Below are 27,960 nucleotides of genomic sequence, written 5' to 3' on the forward strand. Positions count from 1 at the left end.
ATTCTTAAGATTGCTACGATTCTTCTTTTCGAATGAAGTATTGAGAAGATTGTTTTTGTGCTTGTCAAAGTTTACATACCCCTGATATGGAATAGCGATACGCTTTGTTCACTCGTGAGTTTTCTTCGGGGAGCTGTCTGGGTACTGCGTTCCCTGTGCGCACTGTTTTCCCCCACAAGAAATTGCACACGTGTAAGCACAGCGTTATATGAATCCTTGACTCTAATCTGAAGTCAATTATTTTCATTGGTTTAAATTTAAAAAACAGAGCTACAATGTTCAAGTGAGCTGATATACGAGTCTTGTGGCACAGCATGTCCAGCTACCTGTCAGGAGCCACAAGGTAATCCTGACTGCCAGCAGACTTGTATCGAAACCTGCCGTTGTCCTGATGGTCTTCTTCTGGAAGGAGATCACTGTATCCATCCTTCCCAATGTGGTTGTCTCTTGCAAGATGGAGTTACCTACCTTCCGGTAAGAGCCAAGCGATCTTAATGGGATCGATTCCCTAGATTGGGGTACCATTTTCATGAACACGTTCTTTACTCAGAAATATAACTTATTGGGCTCCAAATAAATTGCACAAAATACTAATTGCGATTGATGTTTGATTTACCCGCAGAATGGGGGCGAGTGGGTATCTACCGACTGCAGCCAAAAATGTGTTTGTGACGCCGGCCAAGCACAGTGTTCTAGTTTGGAATGTGACCAGTTTGCCAAATGTGGCATTAAGAACGGCGTTCGAAACTGTTACTGCAGAAAAGGATATGTCGGTGATGGATTGAACTGTCAACGAGGTAGGGCTAATATATTTTGGAACTTTACACCTTTTTACCATCCCTAAGCTGAGCCCACGTTTTAAAGCTCAGTGTTACAGCTGAAGAAAGTCTGATTTGATTTGTTTCTGATTTGATTTCATTTGTATTTAGCCTCCGGCATGTGCATGGCTTGGGGAGATCCTCATTACGTAACCTTTGACGGTGTCGAGTACGATTTCCAGGGGGATTGTGAATATACACTTGTCAGAGACTGCCGAAACTCGTCTGTGCTTCCATCATTCCATGTGATTGCTAACAACCTAAAGAGAATGCCATCTGAGCGCGTCTCGTTCACGAGAGAAATTGTGTTGGACTTTGGAGGAAAGCAGTACGCTTTACTCCAAAGAGGAGAGGTGCAAATCGACGGTATAACCGTATCACTACCTGTTCTGCAATCGAATGGAGTCAGTATTCGAAAATCTGGGGGCGATGTGGTAAGTTGTTTCCTGACCATTTTGAGAGCTGGTAGAGATGTCCTTTACAATTTATTGTGCTGAAATACATTCTGGTTCCATATTCAAATTGAGGTAGGCATTGATAGACGGGAAGGTTCAGCATCGACATATATTAAAATGCCATATGTCAAGAATGGTTCAGTAGATATGTCAGGGCGCAACGGTATATGCTGCAGAGTTTTGCATTTCTTTCAGGTCCTAACTACAAGCTTTGACCTTGAGATTAAGTGGAACGGCAAGAGTAAATTTGTGATCACAGTTGCAGCGACGTATTGGAATACAGTCTGCGGCCTGTGCGGAACCTTTGACGGGGATCAAGACAATGACTACACACTTCCCGATGGATCACTGGTAAAAAAAAAAAAAAAAAATCCGTTTTCATTATTTTCACCATCAAGAATCATTTGTTGCGATTGGACTGCTCACTTATCATTGTATTCTGACAGCGACCGTTTTCTTGATCTAGGCCGAAAACCCATCTGACTTTGGCCATAGCTGGGCTGTGGACACGATGGGATGTGAACCACCAGTTGACCCGCCGCCTTGTCTTGAGGGATCTGAGCTGTATCGTCAGGCATCGGATCTTTGCTACATACTGATTGATGTAACAGGTGGGCAAAATATTAAGTTCTGGCCTGATCTTTTCCTCAGTTTTTATAATTATATTGTGCAGGTGTCACGGGTGGTTTTCTTATTCTTTACGAAGGGGTGCGATCAGAATTGTTTCTTCTCTTTTGCTCCATTTTCCAGGCCCCTTTGCACCTTGTCATGATTTTGTGGATCCAGGACCTTATCATGCGTCTTGTTTGTACGATCTTTGTGAGACTCTTCCTGAAGATGATTTGGTTTGTGACAGCGCTGAGAGTTATGCTGAAGCTTGCCGTGTATCTGGACAAATTCTAGACGACTGGAAAAGGGAGAAGGAGATGTGTCGTAAGTTTCAATTACTATTCTTAAGATTGCTACGATTCTTCTTTTCGAATGAAGTATTGAGAAGATTGTTTTTGTGCTTGTCAAAGTTTACATACCCCTGATATGGAATAGCGATACGCTTTGTTCACTCGTGAGTTTTCTTCGGGGAGCTGTCTGGGTACTGCGTTCCCTGTGCGCACTGTTTTCCCCCACAAGAAATTGCACACGTGGAAGCACAGCGTTATATGAATCCTTGACTCTAATCTGAAGTCAATTATTTTCATTGGTTTAAATTTAAAAAACAGAGCTACAATGTCCCAGTGAGCTGATATACGAGTCTTGTGGCACAGCATGTCCAGCTACCTGTCAGGAGCCACAAGGTAATCCTGACTGCCAGCAGACTTGTATCGAAACCTGCCGTTGTCCTGATGGTCTTCTTCTGGAAGGAGATCATTGTATCCATCCTTTCCAATGTGGTTGTCTCTTGCAAGATGGAGTTACCTACCTTCCGGTAAGAGCCAAGCGATCTTAATGGGATCGATTCCCTAGATTGGGGTATCATTTTCATGAACACGTTCTTTACTCAGAAATATAACTTATTGGGCTCCAAATAAATTGCACAAAATACTAATTGCGATTGATGTTTGATTTACCCGCAGAATGGGGGCGAGTGGGTATCTACCGACTGCAGCCAAAAATGTGTTTGTGACGCCGGCCAAGCACAGTGTTCTAGTTTAGAATGTGACCAGTTTGCCAAATGTGGCATTAAGAACGGCGTTCGAAACTGTTACTGCAGAAAAGGATATGTCGGTGATGGATTGAACTGTCAACGAGGTAGGGCTAATATATTTTGGAACTTTACACCTTTTTACCATCCCTAAGCTGAGCCCACGTTTTAAAGCTCAGTGTTACAGCTGAAGAAAGTCTGATTTGATTTGTTTCTGATTTGATTTCATTTGTATTTAGCCTCCGGCATGTGCATGGCTTGGGGAGATCCTCATTACGTAACCTTTGACGGTGTCGAGTACGATTTCCAGGGGGATTGTGAATATACACTTGTCAGAGACTGCCGAAACTCGTCTGTGCTGCCATCATTCCATGTGATTGCTAACAACCTAAAGAGAATGCCATCTGAGCGCGTCTCGTTCACGAGAGAAATTGTGTTGGACTTTGGAGGAAAGCAGTACGCTTTACTCCAAAGAGGAGAGGTGCAAATCGACGGTATAACCGTATCACTACCTGTTCTGCAATCGAATGGAGTCAGTATTCGAAAATCTGGGGGCGATGTGGTAAGTTGTTTCCTGACCATTTTGAGAGCTGGTAGAGATGTCCTTTACAATTTATTGTGCTGAAATACATTCTGGTTCCATATTCAAATTGAGGTAGGCATTGATAGACGGGAAGGTTCAGCATCGACATATATTAAAATGCCATATGTCAAGAATGGTTCAGTAGATATGTCAGGGCGCAACGGTATATGCTGCAGAGTTTTGCATTTCTTTCAGGTCCTAACTACAAGCTTTGACCTTGAGATTAAGTGGAACGGCAAGAGTAAATTTGTGATCACAGTTGCAGCGACGTATTGGAATACAGTCTGCGGCCTGTGCGGAACCTTTGACGGGGATCAAGACAATGACTACACACTTCCCGATGGATCACTGGTAAAAAAAAAAAAAAAATCCGTTTTCATTATTTTCACCATCAAGAATCATTTGTTGCGATTGGACTGCTCACTTATCATTGTATTCTGACAGCGACCGTTTTCTTGATCTAGGCCGAAAACCCATCTGACTTTGGCCATAGCTGGGCTGTGGACACGATGGGATGTGAACCACCAGTTGACCCGCCGCCTTGTCTTGAGGGATCTGAGCTGTATCGTCAGGCATCGGATCTTTGCTACATACTGATTGATGTAACAGGTGGGCAAAATATTAAGTTCTGGCCTGATCTTTTCCTCAGTTTTTATAATGATATTGTGCAGGTGTCACGGGTGGTTTTCTTATTCTTTACGAAGGGGTGCGATCAGAATTGTTTCTTCTCTTTTGCTCCATTTTCCAGGCCCCTTTGCACCTTGTCATGATTTTGTGGATCCAGGACCTTATCATGCGTCTTGTTTGTACGATCTTTGTGAGACTCTTCCTGAAGATGATTTGGTTTGTGACAGCGCTGAGAGTTATGCTGAAGCTTGCCGTGTATCTGGACAAATTCTAGACGACTGGAAAAGGGAGAAGGAGATGTGTCGTAAGTTTCAATTACTATTCTTAAGATTGCTACGATTCTTCTTTTCGAATGAAGTATTGAGAAGATTGTTTTTGTGCTTGTCAAAGTTTACATACCCCTGATATGGAATAGCGATACGCTTTGTTCACTCGTGAGTTTTCTTCGGGGAGCTGTCTGGGTACTGCGTTCCCTGTGCGCACTGTTTTCCCCCACAAGAAATTGCACACGTGTAAGCACAGCGTTATATGAATCCTTGACTCTAATCTGAAGTCAATTATTTTCATTGGTTTAAATTTAAAAAACAGAGCTACAATGTTCCAGTGAGCTGATATACGAGTCTTGTGGCACAGCATGTCCAGCTACCTGTCAGGAGCCACAAGGTAATCCTGACTGCCAGCAGACTTGTATCGAAACCTGCCGTTGTCCTGATGGTCTTCTTCTGGAAGGAGATCACTGTATCCATCCTTCCCAATGTGGTTGTCTCTTGCAAGATGGAGTTACCTACCTTCCGGTAAGAGCCAAGCGATCTTAATGGGATCGATTCCCTAGATTGGGGTACCATTTTCATGAACACGTTCTTTACTCAGAAATATAACTTATTGGGCTCCAAATAAATTGCACAAAATACTAATTGCGATTGATGTTTGATTTACCCGCAGAATGGGGGCGAGTGGGTATCTACCGACTGCAGCCAAAAATGTGTTTGTGACGCCGGCCAAGCACAGTGTTCTAGTTTGGAATGTGACCAGTTTGCCAAATGTGGCATTAAGAACGGCGTTCGAAACTGTTACTGCAGAAAAGGATATGTCGGTGATGGATTGAACTGTCAACGAGGTAGGGCTAATATATTTTGGAACTTTACACCTTTTTACCATCCCTAAGCTGAGCCCACGTTTTAAAGCTCAGTGTTACAGCTGAAGAAAGTCTGATTTGATTTGTTTCTGATTTGATTTCATTTGTATTTAGCCTCCGGCATGTGCATGGCTTGGGGAGATCCTCATTACGTAACCTTTGACGGTGTCGAGTACGATTTCCAGGGGGATTGTGAATATACACTTGTCAGAGACTGCCGAAACTCGTCTGTGCTTCCATCATTCCATGTGATTGCTAACAACCTAAAGAGAATGCCATCTGAGCGCGTCTCGTTCACGAGAGAAATTGTGTTGGACTTTGGAGGAAAGCAGTACGCTTTACTCCAAAGAGGAGAGGTGCAAATCGACGGTATAACCGTATCACTACCTGTTCTGCAATCGAATGGAGTCAGTATTCGAAAATCTGGGGGCGATGTGGTAAGTTGTTTCCTGACCATTTTGAGAGCTGGTAGAGATGTCCTTTACAATTTATTGTGCTGAAATACATTCTGGTTCCAAATTCAAATTGAGGTAGGCATTGATAGACGGGAAGGTTCAGCATCGACATATATTAAAATGCCATATGTCAAGAATGGTTCAGTAGATATGTCAGGGCGCAACGGTATATGCTGCAGAGTTTTGCATTTCTTTCAGGTCCTAACTACAAGCTTTGACCTTGAGATTAAGTGGAACGGCAAGAGTAAATTTGTGATCACAGTTGCAGCGACGTATTGGAATACAGTCTGCGGCCTGTGCGGAACCTTTGACGGGGATCAAGACAATGACTACACACTTCCCGATGGATCACTGGTAAAAAAAAAAAAAAAAAAATCCGTTTTCATTATTTTCACCATCAAGAATCATTTGTTGCGATTGGACTGCTCACTTATCATTGTATTCTGACAGCGACCGTTTTCTTGATCTAGGCCGAAAACCCATCTGACTTTGGCCATAGCTGGGCTGTGGACACGATAGGGTGTGAACCACCAGTTGACCCGCCGCCTTGTCTTGAGGGATCTGAGCTGTATCGTCAGGCATCGGATCTTTGCTACATACTGATTGATGTAACAGGTGGGCAAAATATTAAGTTCTGGCCTGATCTTTTCCTCAGTTTTTATAATTATATTGTGCAGGTGTCACGGGTGGTTTTCTTATTCTTTACGAAGGGGTGCGATCAGAATTGTTTCTTCTCTTTTGCTCCATTTTCCAGGCCCCTTTGCACCTTGTCATGATTTTGTGGATCCAGGACCTTATCATGCGTCTTGTTTGTACGATCTTTGTGAGACTCTTCCTGAAGATGATTTGGTTTGTGACAGCGCTGAGAGTTATGCTGAAGCTTGCCGTGTATCTGGACAAATTCTAGACGACTGGAAAAGGGAGAAGGAGATGTGTCGTAAGTTTCAATTACTATTCTTAAGATTGCTACGATTCTTCTTTTCGAATGAAGTATTGAGAAGATTGTTTTTGTGCTTGTCAAAGTTTACATACCCCTGATATGGAATAGCGATACGCTTTGTTCACTCGTGAGTTTTCTTCGGGGAGCTGTCTGGGTACTGCGTTCCCTGTGCGCACTGTTTTCCCCCACAAGAAATTGCACACGTGTAAGCACAGCGTTATATGAATCCTTGACTCTAATCTGAAGTCAAATATTTTCATTGGTTTCAAATTGACAGAGCTACAATGTCCCAGTGAGCTGATATACGAGTCTTGTGGCACAGCATGTCCAGCTACCTGTCAGGAGCCACAAGGTAATCCTGACTGCCAGCAGACTTGTATCGAAACCTGCCGTTGTCCTGATGGTCTTCTTCTGGAAGGAGATCACTGTATCCATCCTTCCCAATGTGGTTGTCTCTTGCAAGATGGAGTTACCTACCTTCCGGTAAGATTTTAAAGTGCTATTTTTGTTCATTAAAAAGAGTTATGGTCTAAACCCATCAATCACAAACTAACAAAAGAGATTAATTTCACATGATGTTTCCGCAAAATAAACTTGCTATAGGCCCGACTGTGCGAGTCCAAAACAAATGTCCCATTGGATAAATTTTTGTTTCCCACAAAAACGGGAAAGGATACCAGCTTTTCCATTCAGCCATTTTTTTGTCTGGGTGTTGACCACAGTCAGTAACTGTTTAACTGATATTCAGCCATGCATGAAAAGGATACAGGCCTTTCTTTTTGACTACCCCGAAACACTACCAACACAATGTTCAGAATAGACCTTTTGCTATGAACACAATGGCAACAATCATTGGGTCTGAGGACAATGAAGGAAATAAATGGAATAATAGAACAGGACATCAATCAAATGGAATTACATCCATTGAACTTGAAAATGAATTACCTATAAGGTTCACGTTTACACTGTCCTGCTTCTCGAACCTCCATCTGTCTTTCATTCACATAAACGCATGTATAGATGTGCCTGTGTCCTCATGTCTGCAATAGCTCTGCCGATCGTCCGTGTTCTTCTGAGGGCTTTGATTTCAACAGTAATTCGTTGGCGAAGTCCCTGCAGGGTGTGTGGCACAATGCGGTACACCCGGCCCTTGAGGTCCCCTCAATTAGAAAAACAAAATCGAAGGGGGATACGATCTGGAAATATTGGCGCCCATTGGTCAGGTTGTTGTTTGCGCCATTAAATAAAGTTAAATGCCCCCTAAAACACAATACTAGGAAACATTGTTTTGGGGTAGTCACAAAGAAAGGCTTGTATCCTTTGCATGAATGGACGAATATAAGTAACATTTGTACTAAATGTGGTCAATACCCAAATCGAATGTTGGCTGAAAACTTTTTTCCGTTTTTTGGGAGACAAAGAATAATCCAAAGGGACATTATTTTGACTCACCCTTCATAAATATTGTTGCGTTTATGATTTGTTTGTTGTGTAAGCATGAATTTTCTGTTCTTTGTTAAAATTCTGCTCTATCCCTTTTAGCGTGGTGCCGTTTGGATTTCGCCCGACTGCTCCGAGAAATGTCTCTGTGGCAATGCTGGTAGCGTGCAGTGCTCAATTTTAGAATGTCATGAGTCTGCCAGTTGTGAAATCAAGAATGGTGTTCGTGATTGTTACTGTCAGAATGGATTTGTTGAAAGCGGATTGGAATGCACCAGAGGTACGTTATCCATCCTAAATTAAGCTGTAATATTATGTACGTTTTTCAGAGTTCTTGCTTGTAGCTTGCTTGCTTGTAATTATTGGTCGAATTAAAGCGTAAGGCTTATTATGACCTGTCAAGTCCCATCAAAACATAATCTTATTCTCACTGGCTGAAGCTTTTCTTTTAAGGGCGTTTAACGGTGACGCATCTCTTTACTGAATATTGAGCAGCATAATTAGTGACAATCTGGATTATAGTTTTGAATTCACTCTACCTTATTTATCACGAAATTGTCACAGATGTTTACATTGCGTTCACTGAACATAATAATTTGTAGATTTGGGGGGGGGGATTGTTAGACTGTATGTTAAAATAAAAATCTGGTATTTCGACAACACAAAAGTCACATTTTTTTCACAATATTGTGTTTGCTAATGCTTAATGTAGAATTCCTTTGTAATGCAGGGCCCGGCACCTGTACAGTATGGGGAGACCCCCACTATTTGACATTCGACCGAGTTAAGTATGATTTCCAGGGAGATTGTGAATACACACTGGCCAGGAACTGCAGTCAAACTTCAGAGGCTTTCCACCTGACGGCCAGGAATATCAAACAGAAACCGTCTGACCCGGTATCATACACTCAGGAATTAAGATTGTATTACAATGATGTGGAATACTCCTTACGAAGGAAGGGTGAACTTCGCATTGACGGGATAATCGTCACGCCGCCAGTTCAACTTTTAGATGGAGTTGTCATCTTTCAAAACGGATACAAACTGGTACGTAGCTATAGAAAAGAAATGATATCACAATTAATAGATTAAAGTGTTTAGATATTTGTTTCTGTTTGTTGAAACTTATGTAGTTTTTCAGTAAGTCTTTGAAAGTGTTCACCGGTTTTGCATTTAAATTCCAATGGATGAATTGTTTTGTATTTGCCTGTTAATAATGCCAAAAAGATATTTCTGAGCTGTGTGATGTATGTTGTGCTCTACCAGTTAATAATATTGAGAAAACAATGTACCTTACTTTGGTAAGGGCTTAGCAATAAGATACTTGTGTTTGTAATTTTTTTATTTCAATTTTTTTTCTATTGTTCAAGATGTTGGCAACTCCCTTTGGGTTGTCTATTCGTTGGGATGGTTCCCGCACTGCCGAGATATCACTACCATATCACTATGGCAACCGTACGTGTGGTCTCTGCGGTAACTTTGATGGTAACCCTGACAACGAGTTTGTCACTCCAGATGGACAGTTGGTAAAGTAATCTTGTCTCTGAGCTTGGCGTATAATAATGTCGTGATTCTGACTGAATGCAATTTCTACTATCTTGAGAATGGGGTGATGATATAGACTGTTTTGGAGTAATCTCCGGTAGCGTAAGTCCAATTAGCCTATTTAAGATATGGCGGACACAATAAGAGGGCGCTATTTGGTTTGGGTAAATAGAAAAGAGTTTACCCAATTCAAACAGCGCCCTCATATTTTGTCTGCGATATTTCAAATAGGCTAATATACAGGCGCTCGAGCACTACAAAGGGAGGGTCTAAGTGGCGCTCTTTGGGTTTGGTTATTGTCTAAAATAATACAAAGCATATTTATTTGTTTTGGTTTAAATTATGGCTTCGTGCTGGGACCGCCCATTCCATATCACTTCTTTTTCTCCTCGTTTATATTTTAAGAAATAGCTTCTCTTCGAGGTAGTTTCCCTTTATATCTTCCAATGTGTTTAAGTCTCCATTTCCGAGTATTTCCTGGAGCGTTTGCAATTATAAGCTTTAAAAGCTTCTTGTATTGCACACTAACGTCCTGCGAATGGTTTTAGTTTTAGAAACTTTTTTAAATTCCCCTTTTTTTTCTTCCCCGTCAGGTCTCGACTGCGAATGATTTTGGAAGCAGTTGGGCAACGTATCCCGATCAATGCTTTGGAGACATTGTTGAACCAAATCCGTGCGACGAACGACCGGAAAACGAAGAAAGAGCCCAAGATTTGTGCTACGTCATCATCAAGCACACAGGTAACGCAAACAAATGAAACGGTGTTCTCATTACACAACACCCTTATTGTTTCCATTACCTAACCCCCTAGGTGTGTGAAAAATCGTATTAAAACTGGTGGATTCTGGACTGTAAGTGTTAAATACAATAAAAAGTAAAAATGCAAAAAAAGTTTAAACAACAATTTTAGTAATTACTTTGAATTGACTCACTCTTATTTATTATTGGATCTCTACACTTTCAAAGAATGTAGAAAACATAAACAGTTTTCAACTTGGAATGTTCTGATAATAATATTCAAAAGATTCTTCCGGAACCTTTGTCAAACGCAGGATGAAGTTGGCTTGTCTGGTAATTCTTTGCATCTCTTTATTTCTGCAGGTCCTTTCGCTTTGTGTCACGACTTCGTTGACCCCCGACCTTATCACGAGGCTTGTGTGTATGACCTTTGTGCTTATTTGCCGGAGGATGACCTACTTTGTGACAGCGTTTCGGAATATGCAGAGGCTTGTCGCAATAGGGGCGTGGACATTGGAAAGTGGAGGGCGGAAATACCACAATGTCGTAAGAAAAAACGTTTATTAATGTTTATATGGAACTCTGGCGTGCCTGATTTGACTGACCGAATCTTCAAAAATATCACGATACGTTTAAGCGAGGTTTTTAGTCCATTAAGCTCTGTTGTATATTTTGACATATTTAGAAAGTTTAGCGCAAATGTGCAACAGGCAAAACAGACTGAACACGCCGTGTATCGAACAGCGCCTTGAAACTTAGCAGAGATGAAATTATCCATTATAGGAAGAGGGTTGAAAACTTGAATATATAGGCCTACTACATGCAGTCTGTGAACTACTAATTTTTAGTCTCCTCATTTGTTTCTTTTTTTCTATCTATTTGTGTGTGTTTTTTTTAGCTTTTCCTTGCCCAGAGGGCTTGGATTTCGATCCCTGCGGAAATGCTTGTCAAGACACATGCGCAGTGCATCACGTGCGAGACATGTGCAATCAGACGTGCGTGGAAACTTGCCGCTGCCCTGATGGTCAAGTGCTCGAAGGAGGGCGCTGTATCCAGCCTTCAGAATGTGGGTGCCTCCTTCAAGATGGTATCTATCTAAAGGTATGTGAATGTACATTTCTAAATCCTTCATTTTGTTCAACTGTACAAGAAAATTAGAATGTTTTCTAATTGAAAGAATTAAGGAATGTTGTTCCAAGATTTATTGCTGGAATTTGCCTTTGTGGTCTTCTCGCATCCCCAGCACATAAGCAGGGGGCGTAAATCCCGGGGAAATAGGGGTATATATCCCCACACTTTTGACTAAGTGGGGTATGGGCTATTGAATCATCTCCCACCCACTTTTCCGTGATGAGAAAAAAATTCGAGGATTTCGAGGTATTTGTCGAACCTCTCAACAACCACAATGTATTCAATAGCACTGAAAGGTGAAGAATCAAAGTACAAAAGCTGTAAAAATGCACTGTTTTGATGTAAGATCGGGAAATTTTTGAATTTTGATCATCCCCTTCCCCCCCCCCTCCCCCATCGCCGGCACACATTTGCGCCACTGCGCATAAGTATCAAAGAGAAGTAAATGAATTAGGAGCAAAGGTATCATCAAGGTTTTAAATCACCGATTATCTCTCCATATCTAGAGATACCTGTGGTACCTTTGTGGCCAAACATCGAAGAAACTATGATATTTGTAGCGTTAAGGATCTAAGCTTCGTCATGTCCAATGAAATAGATCTTTTACACTGTAAATTACTGCGACCTCGTATTTATAACTATATCAAATTTTTGTTGTGTGAATAATCACAAATCAGAGGGGAGATTACTGGGTGAGTGAAGATTGCTCGACGAGATGTTACTGCAATGGAACCCAAGCACATTGTGAAGACTACACTTGCCACTCCATGGCAAAATGCGGCATTGTAAACGGCGTGAGGGACTGCATCTGTAAAAACGGATACTCTGGCGATGGAAGAGAGAATTGTACCAGGAGTGAGTCAGATGGTCAACTTATTTATTTATTTATTATTTATTTATTTATAATGCTCAGGAAAGCAGATTGTAAATTCAAGTAAGCTTGTTTATCGGCTCCAGTTGACGGGCCCATTTACCTTATAAAATATGGTCATTCAGTATTGCGTAAAATGGCATGGCTTACTTTAAGGACTGCAACGGGATAGGCCTATGCGCTTTTTGAAATTTGATGTAGAAATTTTAACTATTGATATAGCGCTACCTTGAGTTTTGTGATTCCCCGCGTTTTTCAACGAGTTTATAATTTATGTGCAACGTGTTGTGACTTTATTGCACTGAACGCTGTGGAATTGTTTGTTTGGGATTATTATCAATTATTATTAATAATTTTCTGGTAATGAAAGCAAGGATTCCTCAAAAGCGCCCTTTCCACTGTAGCTCGCAAGCCTAAAAGAAACCTGTAGAGTGAAGACAATGAGAAGAAATTACAGTTTTAGAGGTGGAGGGAATATCCCAGAAGAATATTCTGGGGAAAACCCACGGAATCAAGGATGATATATTTACACGTAGACTTTGGCTTTAATTTTTGAAAAGCGTGTGTTTGTACATTTCTATATTCAATCATATTCTTGGGGAAAATAGCAAATGCTATATTAAAATCCTTACATTCCAAGTCGTTTATTTTATATTGCAATAGCTCCCGGTATGTGCTACATATGGGGCGATCCACACTATCTAACCTTTGACGGTCGTCAGTTTGACTTCCAAGGAGATTGTGACTACACCTTGGTCGACGTTTGCGGGAATCATTCCTCGACTGCTCCACCTGTCTTCAGGATTACGGCACAAAACGTGAAGAGAAATTCAGATGCTAAAGTAGCTTACACGCAGGAGTTGAAAGTGGATTTGCACGGAAAGGTACAAATGGATTTATAATTGATGTCGTAATGAGTTTATCACAAGTCATCTGGTCTCCAGTGAAGTTATACTGATGAATTCTAACTTGTTTCCCATCGTGCGTTCCCTGTCACGTATGATCTGACTAGTGACTTGAATAATAACTGACTTGTGATTGACATACATGCTACTGTGCAGATTTTAAGTGCAGTGACTCACGATAGAGTAATGACAAGCCTTACATCAGAGTTGCCATTATATTACCAGTTTGTATTAGAAGGAAGCTTTTGATGATGGAATATTTCTGAAGAAAAGAAATATTTAATGATTTTCTATTCAGGTCTTTGTGCTCACTCAACTCGGCGCAGCAAGCACTGACGGGATTGATATAAAGCTGCCGTTCCTGTCTATAGAGGGCGTCAGCATCTTGTTCACGGGCACTGAAACGGTAGGCCTGACCGCTTTCTATGAATGACAGTAGTTGCAAAATGTGTGAAATTGTGCAGGATAAAAAAATTGAGGGATTATTCGAAACTGCTAGCAATGGTTACAGGTTTATGTTAAAAATCATTCTGTTGTCAAGAGCATTTCCCATGGTTATGAAGAGCAGAAATCTGTCACTGTAGTTTTGTTAATCTTTAAAGATCTGGAACGAAGTAAATTCCCTGCCTCAAGAAACTCGATTTTCTTTCAGGATTAGTAATTGAGGTTAATTGTTGAATTTTCGATGTTCAATTGGGGGTTGGAACAAATCATAGTTTGTACACTGCAGTGGCTCCTACAATGTAATTTCGGTTGTGTAAAAATTAGACGGTTGTGTACCATATGAACCTAGCAACCCGTTGTGTAAATTGTTGTTTACACAACTTGTGTAAAATATTACACAACTTGTGTAAAATTTTACACAACTTGTTCAATTTTTTACACAACTGGTTGCTAGGTTCATATAGTACACAGCCGAAATAACAGTGTAATGAAATTATTATTCATTTATTGGTTGGGGTGGTTTGCAAGAATTCAAAAAGTTATCCCATCACGTTTTTAAATGTGTTAAATTATCTCATTTTGTGATCTATTGTTGTATAGATTCTCACGACTTGTTTCGGGTTGATTATTAACTGGGACGGTAGACACACCGCCAAAATAACAGTACCGGCTGACTACAGTGGTACATTGTGTGGTCTATGTGGAAACTACGATGGAGTTAAGGAAAATGATTTCATGCTACCAGATCGCACAGTGGTAAGTTTGATACGATCCAGCCTAGAATTATACTAATATTGTTTTCGCTTAGACAACTCTTATAATTTCTTTCCTTACAAATGGCTTCAAATAAATGCTTATTCATTCCGCAAGTTAAGATGGCACAATACCCTATCTCACTTATTTTGCTATATATTTTATATGGACAATTTCGATTTTTACTCCATGGTTAGGTCATGCAGTCTCCGAAATTTACTTTTGTTTAGGAAAAAAATCAAAAATGACCGGAATTCTCTGATCATTTGCAGGTGGGAAGTCCGATCACATTTGGTCAAAGTTGGCTCGCCGAGAATTCAAGGTGTAACTCCAATCCAGAAGACCCAGATATATGCCAAGGCTTTGCAAATGTAACACTCGGGAAAGATTTATGCTTTATCATAAAACAACAAAATGGTAAGTAAAACCTAATTAAACGATAAAATCTAGATTTTGAATTATCCCTATTAACTAAATCTACCCGCAGTAAGAAAGTCAGCTCTAAAGTGTGTATATGTGTTTCCAGAAACAATTCAAACCTTAACATGAAGAGTGACACCGTATTTGTCTTTTGCATGTTTTTCTCTCAAAGATTCCCACGATGGACTGCATTTTAACAAACACATCCTACGACAAATAAATTTCAAACTATGAAATGAATGAAAAATTCGGCAAGAGCACTTCAGTTCAATTTAATTCAAAAATCTGAAAGACTCATTGATTATTTAATGGAACACAAATGATGCCCCTTATCTAATAGGTAGATTGGAAACAGATGCAGTGGTCTATTCCGTTTCTCTCCAATCTTACGTCTCTTTCTAGGTCCATTTTCGGAGTGCCAAGCTTATATTAATCCGGATCCATACTACGATGCATGTGTGTACGACGCATGCGCGACATTACCAGATGTTGACGTCATTTGTGACGACATCAGCGTCTATGCAGAGGCCTGTGCCAGTTTAGGATTTCCAGCAATGCCGTGGAGAAGAGAAGACTTTTGTCGTAAGTGTCTTACTCGAAATTTTATTTTTAGAACGCTTGGAGATACAAATAAGGCCATTTACACAAATTCATTGGAAAATTCTTTCTGGATTTGTTTTCAATGTTTTACCTTTTTCTGATTCTGCCCTAGCATTGCCTTGTGCAAGTGATATGAATTACACCCCATGTGCTCCCCAATGCCCTGAAACTTGTGCAAGTCATGAGGTAGCTCAGGAGCCCGCCCTCTGTAGTTCTTGTCGGGAAGGCTGCGTCTGCTCGCCAGGTTTCAAACTCGACAATCATGAATGCCTTCCCATCAGTCAGTGCGGCTGCTCCGAAAATGGCTTCTATTATTCAGTAAGCATGCATTCTCGTCTTTCAAATGAATTTATAGTTCATTGTTTTTTATTCAGCAAGGCAAGCTAGTCTAGCCAGGTTTATGAAATTCTTGTTTGTCTTGTCAATAAACAATATTTTGTGGCTACACAATCTCTCCTACACCCTTGTAATGTAAGGCTGTATGTTTTTAATTGTTTGCGTGCCGCAAGCAACGAGGATGTTGAATTAAGTTTGTTTTGTAATTGATCTACGATTAGCTTTCTCAAAATAATAATAATAACAGGTAAGCCGCGAAGGACGGTTGCTTTCCAAAAGCCACTTTGATCATTGGGTTTCTGGATTTGAATGTTGACGCAGAAACTTTATGTAGAAAAGGGATGCGTTCATCAGCAGAGTTTGTTCTTCGTCAAATTAAATAAAATAATTATTTTGACCTTTCCCCACTTAATTTTTCCTAAGATCGGTGATAAATGGGTACGCGAAAATTGTACGAATGAATGTTCATGCATCGATGCTCAGACGATTGATTGCCAGCCACTACGGTGCCATGATGATGCAAGCTGCGGGGTCACACAGCGTCGCCGCGCATGCGTCTGTGATCCAGGCTTTGTTGGCGACGGCTTGAATTGCACCAAAGTTGAGGAACCAACCACAGGTAGTACTAACAATTGACGATAACAATGTCATAAGTTTTGAAAAGACTGGTTTCCGTGGAGACATTCTTAACTCTCTCGAGGTCAGTCAGGCAATCGCGTGACCATGCTGCCATTATTATTATTTTTTCTTCAGAGAAGCACTGTGATTTATTGTGTGGTAATTCTGTCAGTAAACGAAATCAGGGAAGATGAATGGCTTGAACCGCAATGAAAGACAGCTCTTCAGAACAACATTCATAAAAAAAAATATGGCTTATTGAGCCCAGTCGTATTATCCCTTCGCTTTGCATAGCTTCAGTGTGGTCCCTGGACTGACGTCAGTTCTTTTCATCATCGCATAGCTTGCAAAACCATTCAAAACACTTTTTCCTTATTTAATGCAATAAAAGTCCTTCTACAAATCTGGGTTATTTTCGCAGGTCAACCAAATCCTGGTATTCTAGATCACAAATATTTTATTGAATCATTTTAGGCATAGAGGAATGTTAGTAAAAAGCGGCTTAACGAATGGAACCCAGATCAATGAGGCTGGGCTTGTATTCCATACCGATGCCTGCTGGGTAGGTCCGACGGGCTGTGATAACAAGTAAAATCTGTAGTACTTTTACAAAAACATGGGGTCTACTTAACCTAAATGAGACATAAAAGAGTAATTTTGCAGGGGGATTAAGATGAATATGATGTAGGCCCACTGACCAAAAAAACCACACATCTAAGTTGGTGCCTAAAGGCTATAAAAGTTCCGATAACAAGTAAATGTCCCGAAAATGTAGTGTGGTTTTCTCCAAAAGAAAACCTGAAATTTCAACGTTTTTGGCTTATTTAGAACATTCCAAGAATCCGCCAATAGGACTGGACTATCAAAGAGAATTTACTACGACCACAAATATAACCAAATATAGGAATGAAATGTTGCGAAGATTGTCAATTTCGTAACCTGTTATTTTATTTTAAGTGTATATTGCTTTTACAAATTACATGAACCCAAATCAATAATGGTGGTATCTTATTCTTTATTCTTAGGTAATATTTAGCTAATATCTAAATGATCTTTACCGGCGATATGGCTCATAGATTTTCACGAAAGCTTTCCTGTAGATCTGTTTAACAGAAAAAGACACAATTTGTAATAACAAAAAACTTACAAAATGAATGTGCAACTTATATACCCTATTAAGACAGAAAAGGATATATACGGCTATATCTTCAGGATGTGTTGCGTCTGTAGTTCCGAGCTCAGCCGTTTCTCCACATATCCCTGATGTAATGTAATGACTTAAGGCACCGCTACCAAGTGTGCTCAGATTTTGGTATTTAACTGAAGTACACCTGGTGGCGATGTCACATGTCACGTGCTATAGGCCGTGATTTCTGCACGGCTTATCGTACTCCGTGCTGTGTTGATGTAAGGGCGTGGTACTGCGTAACACTACAATCACTGTATAGGCTTAATCCAGACTTCAATCTGCAAAAATCCGAACTTGCTAAAGTAGGAAAAAGGTTGACATAAGGTTTTTTTTTCGAAACCTTGGCTTCGCCTCCGACTTCTGCTCCGGGAGATTTTCAGGCTGCTGATGATGGGCGTATCCGACTCAATCGCAGGTTTTGATATTATTGTATTTCCATTTGGTTTGGATACAAAAATGGGCTTTTAAATGACTATGAAGCCAGAAATGAGACCGAAACTGGAGACAAAACCGGGGTTTTGGAAAAAAACTAGGTTGACAACATACCCCCAAAGCCGACACTTAAACACCCTTATACTTAGAAGTATGTGCTTGAAAAACCCGTGCTCAATTACGTGTGCACGAATAAGATATATCTTGCCAAATACTTACTGAAAATGATACTTGCTGATACATGTAAAGACAAGATGCGCACATTATTTCCCGCTATAACCGGATTTTTTACTGATTTTTCTAAACTTGTTAATTTTTTTATATGTCTCGGGAAATTTGTATACGAAGCTATCTTCGTCATCTTTTGAGGACATCCCTAGATAACAAACCCAATAAACTGCATTTCGCAATGAATTGTCCACACAGTTTAAATCATACAGTTTTTAGGCCTATATTGCAAGATTAAGTGTGCATGATTGAACAGGGTAAGTTATTTTGAAACGAAAACGAAACACAGAGGATCATAAATTTTAGCGGTCTGGTTTATTTTTTGAAACCCACACAAACCTTGTTCTTTTGTCTGTCCATTCCAACTATTCAACCCATGGATAGTAGACCCTTCAATTTGCACCCGGTCAAGGCGGTTTAGAAACACGTCATGAGGCATACAATAATACTTTATGATGACATATAGCAAGTGTTTAACTCGTTGTAGGGCCTACCCGTCGGGTATTTTTTTGCTTGTGATTTAAAGCTCGATTTTGCTCCCAGGAATATTTCTTTTTAGCCCAGTCGATCCAAGAAAAGAAAAGAACCAATCGTAGAGAAGTACGTGGTTCAATGTGATGACAAATAGGCTTACGATCTGGGCTTTATCCGGGTAAATGGCACCAAAGTTATTCTTAAAGCAATGTACACAAATAAAATCGTGACAGTGATTCACTGCGATTTTTTTCACCGTATTTCCTCATTCCCATTCAATACGGCTTAATGCTGTAGAGCACCGCCGTAAATTATTCACATCCATTGCCAATGTTCGTGGTCCCCCAGCACCTCCGACTCCGTTATATAAAAAAAAGTACAGGTAAACTACATACACAATGGTAAATTCCATGGGAATCGGACAGAGTGCTTTCTGGTCTATTGGATATAATAATACGGCTAATATAGAATGCATACACGCCACCCAAGCAGGGAGAATATACGTAGCTACGGTCAGCATTTCTGAATAGGGTTTTTATCCACCTGATGCTTGAAATAATAATTATTTAGCCGTAGGTGGTCATTTATGTATAGCAATGCTGGGAGAGGTGCTAACACAAACATTGCATGGCATACCCAGCCCATCTAGTCAATATTTTCCCACAGTGTAATATAAAAAGAGTTTTTGATAGAGGAAAAGAATGTTCCTATTTTTATTTCTGGCACAGTTATGGTTGAGGATGAACGCTGGCATTGTAAATACTGTAATAATAATAAAATAAATAATAACTGCGATTGTAACAATAATCGGCATATATACGACTTGAAGCTTTGCATGGCGAATGATAATGATAGAAGTGTGGTTATGAAAAGAACCTACACTCAACCAACCGGTTTCTACACTCAACCAACCGGTTCTTTTCAGAACCACACTTCTTCCAAGAAGAGATTACTTTTCTCATGGTGTTACCCGCAATCTTTCTGCTTTAATTATTGGCATTTAAGAACGCACTTAAGTCAAAATGGCGTTAGAATAAATGAAAACTATCATCAGGGAATTACACTTTTTCTGAGAATGTTCTGGATTTGTTGACGTATTTTTAATGAAGCAAATTATCGTCGACCTCACAAAACTATTTGGAAGATCGTGATCAATTTTTATAAATGGTATAATTAACGGGAAACTTGATACAAAACCTTATTAACTCAAGCAAATGCTAACAGATACCTGTAATGTTATTTCGCAATTTAGTTGTGCAATCGAAATTGTTCAAGCTTGGCATTAAACAAATAGGTTATGTAAATACACTAAAACAATGTCCACAATTAAAAAAAAACTGATTATATCCCGATATTCGGTGATAAAACACCATTGGATTACGATATGTTTTAGAGTAATAAGTGGAATGACGTTAACTTATACAAATAACACATGGACTTCGGACTGACAGTATTCTGTATATACCACTGGATGGCTCACCAGACTGTGTGAGTGGCGCGTAAGTGTGGTATTCTCTGTTTGCTCTCCCTTTTCACCCAATGTTTAATATGTATTTGCAGTTTGGTTCAACAGGTTGTAAATTCACAGGTTTCTATTGATAGACTGCAGAAGGTCACTTTGGGACAAGACACCGGTGGTTGTACCGGAGGCAGAACTCCGTGTGAAAACTGAATAACAAAGAATTTCGTCCTTGGAGCACTTACACCGTTCGTGCACAGCGAAGTCTTTAAGAAACTGTCCTCTTTAAAACTAATCCTATTGAAAAAGTCTTGCGCATGAAAAACCGGATAAACGAACCGTTGTTGTACAATTGAACGTCGGCAGCACAGTTTCAAATATTTTCTTGTATTTAGTATACTTTCGAATTTTGTATCTACCTACAATATAAGCCAACATGACAATCTTCAAAGAAAGCGATCGCGTAAATGAAACTTGTGTTGCCAATAGCCTATTATTACAAATTTCCAATTCGTCAGGGAGAATAAGTGCAAAATATAATCGTTTACAATATACATCTGTGAAGAGTCAACATATTTAGCATTAAATGGCTGCAGCAAGTTGCATTTTTCTTCATTTTGAACTGCATATTGGAGGAGAAGGCAACCAAACGCAACAATCCACTACAATAGACAACAAATCTATGAAATAAAAACATTAAAATTAAAAATGCAAAACATAAAAAAAATCACATTTTAAAGATAATTGGCATGTATTACCACTTACCTTTCCCCTTTGGTATCAGTTCGTCGCATTCCCCTTATATGATTACATGTATAATACCAAAATGATCTACACTTTGCAACTCACCACAGCCGTCCGATACGTGCAAAGCCCCTCAGCTCGTGTAGCCTACCCAAACCCACAACCCACTGGCTTAAAACCTCGCTGGGCGCGTACCTGTACCTTTCGATGACGTGTCGCAAAACTTGGGAACAGGTATCGAACAAAACAGCTTCTGAAAAGAAAATTTTTCCCTTGACCCGACTGTGCCCCCGCAGGGGAAAGTTTCTATGCGAGATATGCAAGTCATAGACAGGCTGCCACGTGATTGGTTGGTATAAAAAGAACAGATTTGAATAGTGGAGACTGATTTTGCCGAACAAAAACATGTCTGTGGTAAAATGATGGTGCATGGATACAGGTAGCGCTGTGTGCCGCGTGCATAGGCTCGTAGTTTGTTCTGCATATGCAGGTGTAACAATAGCGTCAGTCAAGCGTTCAACTTCGAAAGGGCAAATAACGTCCCAGTACCTTTCATAGTGGGGAAAAGTTCCATTACATGTAATCCGTGGGTTGAGGGGAAATGTGGGTCCGTAAAAAAACCGTTGTTTTCTCAAAGCAGTGCACAGTGCAGCGTTTAGGGATGACCTTAAATAATGTTTTGACGTGATTACTAAAAAAATCTTGGTAATAGAGTTAGAATGAATCCCGTGCTAAATGTTAGTTTTGTGTGTGTTCGTTGTTAAAAAAAACTTTTTTAGGGTGGCGGTTGTTGTCAGGTTGAGTCTTCAAAAAGATATTCAAGTAGGGCCTAAATGCAATGAATAGTTTAATTAAGTTTAGGTACATTTTCATATGTCCCAGTGAGAGCCACAATATATTTGCCTTTTTTTTCATGACACGGAGCAAATAGTAAATACATTTTCGTGTACCAATAAAAGGCTTTATTCTGAACCGAAAGTAGGCGAGGTCATCCAATGGGTCATGCCTTTTGCATAACAATGATAATTTAATGCGGTCTTGAAAAGGCATTTCCGTGTGTATGGTCTTGGTTGCTGGGCAAAACGCGGGGAAAAGTAAATTTGAGGGGAATTTCTCGGCTGAAAAGGTTAATTGTTGGGGGAGCGTGTGAACCACTACGTTGAATGGCGCACAGCACAATGCAGCGGTTTTGCCCCAGACAGTTTTCATACCCCGCCATGAAAGTTTTGATCCGCGATTTTTTATGAGGTTTGCTCACTCTTTGTTTGCAACAAACGATGTCATTTCAGGAATGCTTCTAACCTTCTTGATAATATGCAATAAGTCAGCAAAGGTTCAAACCAATAAGAAATGATTAAAAAATTATAAACCTGTTGATATAAATTGAAGAATAATTAACATACGCATATTTACTAGAGAATTATTTCTAATTTGCGAGTTTATATTTAAAGTTAATAGTGCCTTTTATGTCACAATTATGCCTCAGCCAGACCCTTCAAGCAAGCAATATAACAGTCTTGGCATACTGTTTATTTTGATGTATGCTTTCTCTAAAAAAAAACAAAATGAGTTCAATGGCATCAGTCCACATAGGGGACCACACAGAAGATCGCAATGGAAATAAGCTGTTAGTAGCTTTTTTGTGTTATTCTCGACATAGCCTTCGATTATATTGAATCATGTTTTGTAATTTTAAATTGTCAGTGGAAACATTTTCTCTAACATCAAGCATAGAATATCGAGGATTGCTTTCATGCATTTTGGCAAGGATATTTCGATGATAAAAATTTTGGTTTAAATTGATTCGGTTAAGATTTCGCTGAAACTGTCAAAAAAAAGAAGAATTGTGCATGACAGAAGATCAATGTTTGAAAAATGTAGACTTTTTACCCTTAATAAAACTGGCATTTAAACGGTGGATCAGTTTTTTCCAAGTGTTCTTAGTTCCTCCTCGGATCCAGAGGCTAATTTGTTAGTTTGTCTGAGCACTCATTACTACAGAAGATTTCCTTCGCATCAGCTGATCACCTGCCCATATTTCATGTAACATATTTCTTGTGGCTGGATTCCACATGATTTTTGCTTAGCGAAATAATTTGTTAAAGCCCTATTTTTTGCTTATTATCTCTATACATTTTGTCTTATATATGGGCTGATCTGCAAAGCTGTGGTTTTCATATTTTTTAGCTGAACTTCCATTATTATCTAGATTTTTATCTCTTATGCAACCCTTAAATAGCTTACAATTATAGTAATGTGTTTGTACCCTTCTATTAATGAAAACAACTGAAATTGAGACTTGTTTATGTTTCCGCAGTTGTGCCAACAACTTTGAACGAGTTGACAACCTCTGGCGCTACTACCGAGTCTGACCCGTCTACAGTTGACTCCACTACACCAGTCGTGACAACAGATGCAACAACATTCCAAGAGTCAACAACTGCGGGTTCGACTACAGAGCCAAATATGCCGACAAAATCATCCACATTTGAATCAATGACAGACTCTGTCAGCTCGATACAAAGCACTATTAAGGAGTCCAGCACACTTCAGTTGACGACACAAATCAAAGTTGAGTCGACAACTTATTCAACAACAGTTGAGGATAAAAACACAGAACTTGACACAACCACAGTCGATTTTGAGACAACTACAGATCAGTTAACTACAGAACAACCGGCAGAGGAGTCATCAACACTATTCCAGCCTGTCACTACAATCCAGCCGTCAGTTACAACTCTGCAACAATTTACAACAGATCAGCAAACAACAACAAGTGTAAAACAAACTACAACAGATCAGCAAACAACAAGTGTAAAACAAACTACAACAGATAAGCCAATAACAACACCACAGCAGGCGATCACTACCACCCAACGACCAATTACAACTATGCAACAAATCACAACACAACCAATCACACCCACGGAACCAGCAGTCACTTCGACTCCACAGCCAATCACAACACAGCTCCCAGTTATAACGACGCAGCCGGTCACCACTATTCAGCCAACCACTACTTTCGTACCAACGACAACGCAGCCGCCAATATTGTACGATTTGGTTGTGACATATAAAGATTTCAGTTCCCTGACAGTATTTTGGACACTGTATATCGAGGTTTCTGCCTTGCTGATCGAATGGCGCCCTCTCTCGATAGGCTCAGAATTTGAGAGAAGTTCTGCGCTTCTCCCCAGTGTGTCGGAGTACACAATTACAAATCTTCAATCGGCCACGACGTACGAAATCCGCTTAGCCTTACCGAAGGATGGAGTAATACTTTACGGTGATTCTGTTTTCGATAGCACTTGTCAAGATGGGTTCACTAACCTGCTTTGCAGTGAGGGTGAGTTACTTAACAGTAAATGAATTCAAGAACATATTGACATGTTTCCATATTTATACTTCCGATGAGAATTACAGTATGATTTTTTTAGATTAAACAGAAGCAATGATTAGGCGTTTTCAAAATAATGCTTGGAGTTAATTGGAAATAAAAATCAGCAAAATAATTCAAAAGTAATCGTTGGCAATAAATTTAAATGGTTGAGTTGACATAGGCCTATAGCAAAAGGTCGAGAAGGGCATGTTGATCAAAGTTTTTAGGAGCACATTTACCGCGGCGTGATATTTTTCATTAGTCTACCACCCTTTCTAATTGGGGCGTTCATACTTGTTTTGCTTCCATTTACAGATATTTCCATCTACGACCTCACACTTGTGTCGGCCACCAGTAGTTCCTTCTCGTTGTCATGGAAACTCACAGGCGCTATGGACTGGAACCAGGTCGAGTACCAGTTTGACTTTGACACTTCTTGGCGCGAGGGGGTGCAAGTCTCGGGAACTACCACTGAGGCCATGCTGTACGGACTTGAGCCTTTGCAGACCGTATTGGTTAGGATTCACGCGCGGAAACCGGACGGTACTGATGCTTACACCGATGAAAAGACGTTCGTGTCGTGTGTTAGCTTTTACCAGGGACCTGCTTGCGAAGAATGTGAGTGATCTTGTCAATTTATATGAACCTAATGTATATCATATTATGGTTAATTAATTGTTTTGGGTTCAAATTATCTTCTTTTTTATGTTTTTTTTTCTACTCAGTGTTGATTTCATGATTAAGGTTGTCAAAAGAAGAAAATAAAGAGCCAGCTAATGTCATATTTATTTACTTCCCGTCCGTAACTTACTTTACTTAATTGGGGTTGGTCCTTTAATCACGCTTTACATTACTGGACCAAGCCCAGTCTAATGTGGCTTTCTTAGCTGTAGGTAGCTTTCCAGCACTTAACTGGCTCATCACTCATCACTCAAATTCTGATGGGAGGCAGGCTGGCTCTAAACAACAGATGCACATACATTGGGGATAGCCTGAATGTTTTATCAAGGACATATTTATGGTCGTCAACTGATTAAATGGCCATTATCTTAGTAGGGGCTCATGCGAAAGCCACATTAGACTGGGCTTGGTCCAGTAATGAAACGAATATATTCTATTTCATTTTGTCTGTTTTGTAGATAAATTTCAACAATTTTAGCTTCACTTACTATTTATATGCAAGATAACCTTTGTGGTCATCTTTGCTTATACATTTGACACAGAACTATTGGAATAAGTCTTGAGGGTTTGCAGGGTACAAAATCAAAAAGGGGCTATAGTACTATCCCATTTTTCAGTTGCGTGGTCCTTAGAAGAACAGTGCAACTCCACGCTTTATTTTCGTCATTATGAAACTAAATACTAGAATATGTAGCTTTTGAAAAGTAAGGTACACTAAGTCTTATACTTTTTATAGCCTACATACACTGTCGCCACACATGTCATTCTCTTGTGGACTGTTAGAGCATAATAACTGAGACTTCAAGTCTAAAATCAGAACAATCGCAGGCTCTCAAGTCACAGAACATATACAAGATTGACAGTGCTACCTGCATTTGTAAATGGTATAAGAAATTATTATGTTCCTTTGATAGACCGTTGTTAACTCCATCAAACAATCCACTTTCATCTCCGCAGCTCTGCCTTACGATGGCAGCATCTTCGCAAGAGGTGGTTCCTCCCTAACCTTCCAGCTAGATTCCAATCTCGAGTCAGAGACGGTGACTGGCCAGTACCGCACAGGTTCCGTAGTCTCCCGTCAGTCCTGGCAGACAGGCCCCACCGTCCCTGCCTCCCGACAGGTATATATACTGGATGGTCTGGAGCCTGACGTCAACTACAACGTCCGCTTTGTCTTCATTGGGAGCGGTGGGAATGTGACCATCTCACAAACGTACAGTGCTTCCACCTGCCAAAACCAACTGCAGGGACTGAACTGTGAGGGTGGTAAGTGGAACCTTCGAGTTCGCTTTCCTGTAAGAAAATCCTATTCTAGAATAGGCGATATATCAAAAATTGTGGCACGAAGAGGCGTTTGCGAGTAGAAGTGGGTAACATAATATTTGACCTAATTTTGGGGTGCTGAATCCGAAAATTATGTTTACCAAGCTGGACTTTTAGTGGAAATTTGCCTAATTTGTATAAATCGTTAATACCTGTCGTGTAATATATTTGTTCCCATACTTGGGTATATTTTTTATTTATATATTGAAAAGTTTATTTTGGTGATTCTACTGACACTTCCTGACCTCAATGATATTTTCTAAAACATAGAATTGACTGAATGATTATTAGGACATAGTAACAATCCAAAATGGTTACACCCTAAAGTTGCGCGCATTTACCTTGTCTTCAGCTATCATCATGTGGTCTTGCCAAACCTTAGTATCGATGAACTTCAAATTCACCATGTTGCTTACTGGAGCAGTTACCCTGTTCGGTTATTCATTTTGTATCTTTATCGTCTGCTTTTGCTCCTAGATTACTCATCGGGTGCCTATGATCTCAAGCTGATTGAAGCAACCAGCTCTTACATAACAGTGTCCTGGGAGCTTGACGTAGAAATTACATCATATGAGGTACAAATCCGCCTGCAGTCACAGCCAGACTGGGCATCGGTTGGTCAATTGCCACCGGGGCGTCAAGCCATTACCATCGAGAATCTTACCCCGGTGACGTACTACGTGGTCCGTGTCGTTGTCTCTCTACTTGGGGAGTTAGGAGACGTCGTGGGCGGAGAACTTGTTGTGCTGACCTGCTCAATGAATTATGATGGAATCAATTGCGAAAATTGTAAGTTTTTTGGCAGCTTTCATTCCTTAGTCGGAATTCTGGCAGTGATAGTATTACTTCTAAATGAAATTCAGCCTCCTTTGAAATTCAGCCTCCTTCAAAAAGTTTTAACAACTTAACTCAATACATTTGAGGACTCATAATCGCAAGAGAAAGCGAATTGTTACTGCTTCGAAATGATGGATAAATGAAAATACTTTTTTTCAAAATACAACGTTTAACCAAAGAGCTTTACTTTATTTCTTTAACAGAGTTGTATCGATTTAAACGTAATTCTACCCAAATTTGATTGCAGATACCCCAACAACACCAGCACCAACAGCAGCCATGACCACGCCCTTCACCAACATCTTCAATGTGACGTCAGTAAATAGTCTGTCCATCACAACCATGTGGCTCACGTCATCAGGCGTAGGCTTCGTGCAGCTGCAATTCCGCATCATCAACACGCGGACCTGGAGAAACGGCACGCTAAACTTCGGCCAGCACAATGTGTACGTGCTGACGGGGCTTGAGAAAGAGACTACGTACGAGATACGGGTCCTGTACGGCTTGGACTCTGTGGTGATAGCGAGTGACGTCATTGTGACGACAACATGTCGCCGAGGATGGCAGGGCAGGACACAATGTGACACAGGTGAGTGACAGTTCGCTGACTGGATGTAATTGAGTGGAAAAGAGCCACTTCATTGTGCTTGCATGAAAGTTGAAGTTGTGTCATTATTGCACGGTCATAGGTTTGGAAATCTATACAAATGTATTTGCGTGTATTCTTAAGAGCTAAAGTGGGTTCAGATTTACACAGGTA

At 40.2% G+C, this 27,960-nt stretch overlaps 1 protein-coding gene across 1 annotated transcript in view; it reads left to right on the forward strand.

The window, feature by feature from the left end:
• LOC119730672 (IgGFc-binding protein-like) overlaps positions 1–27,960 on the forward strand; it is a 73,844-nt gene that overhangs the window by 43,076 nt on the left and 2,808 nt on the right. The window contains exons 60-97 of the mRNA XM_038203663.1: positions 269–474; positions 623–797; positions 930–1,252; positions 1,469–1,624; positions 1,740–1,884; positions 2,024–2,206; positions 2,491–2,696; positions 2,845–3,019; positions 3,152–3,474; positions 3,691–3,846; positions 3,960–4,104; positions 4,244–4,426; positions 4,711–4,916; positions 5,065–5,239; positions 5,372–5,694; positions 5,911–6,066; positions 6,183–6,327; positions 6,467–6,649; positions 6,930–7,135; positions 8,195–8,372; positions 8,823–9,139; positions 9,463–9,618; positions 10,231–10,378; positions 10,740–10,922; positions 11,275–11,477; positions 12,185–12,362; positions 13,042–13,262; positions 13,582–13,689; positions 14,328–14,483; positions 14,753–14,897; positions 15,303–15,482; positions 15,613–15,818; positions 16,260–16,455; positions 23,298–24,326; positions 24,675–24,977; positions 25,998–26,306; positions 26,841–27,152; positions 27,448–27,789. Coding sequence (XP_038059591.1) covers positions 269–474; positions 623–797; positions 930–1,252; positions 1,469–1,624; positions 1,740–1,884; positions 2,024–2,206; positions 2,491–2,696; positions 2,845–3,019; positions 3,152–3,474; positions 3,691–3,846; positions 3,960–4,104; positions 4,244–4,426; positions 4,711–4,916; positions 5,065–5,239; positions 5,372–5,694; positions 5,911–6,066; positions 6,183–6,327; positions 6,467–6,649; positions 6,930–7,135; positions 8,195–8,372; positions 8,823–9,139; positions 9,463–9,618; positions 10,231–10,378; positions 10,740–10,922; positions 11,275–11,477; positions 12,185–12,362; positions 13,042–13,262; positions 13,582–13,689; positions 14,328–14,483; positions 14,753–14,897; positions 15,303–15,482; positions 15,613–15,818; positions 16,260–16,455; positions 23,298–24,326; positions 24,675–24,977; positions 25,998–26,306; positions 26,841–27,152; positions 27,448–27,789 — 8,640 coding nt within the window. The remainder of the gene's footprint in view (positions 1–268; positions 475–622; positions 798–929; positions 1,253–1,468; positions 1,625–1,739; positions 1,885–2,023; positions 2,207–2,490; positions 2,697–2,844; positions 3,020–3,151; positions 3,475–3,690; positions 3,847–3,959; positions 4,105–4,243; positions 4,427–4,710; positions 4,917–5,064; positions 5,240–5,371; positions 5,695–5,910; positions 6,067–6,182; positions 6,328–6,466; positions 6,650–6,929; positions 7,136–8,194; positions 8,373–8,822; positions 9,140–9,462; positions 9,619–10,230; positions 10,379–10,739; positions 10,923–11,274; positions 11,478–12,184; positions 12,363–13,041; positions 13,263–13,581; positions 13,690–14,327; positions 14,484–14,752; positions 14,898–15,302; positions 15,483–15,612; positions 15,819–16,259; positions 16,456–23,297; positions 24,327–24,674; positions 24,978–25,997; positions 26,307–26,840; positions 27,153–27,447; positions 27,790–27,960) is intronic.

This window comes from Patiria miniata, unplaced genomic scaffold, assembly GCF_015706575.1.
Source record: "Patiria miniata isolate m_02_andy unplaced genomic scaffold, ASM1570657v1 HiC_scaffold_22, whole genome shotgun sequence".
NCBI classification, from domain to species: Eukaryota; Metazoa; Echinodermata; class Asteroidea; order Valvatida; family Asterinidae; genus Patiria; species Patiria miniata.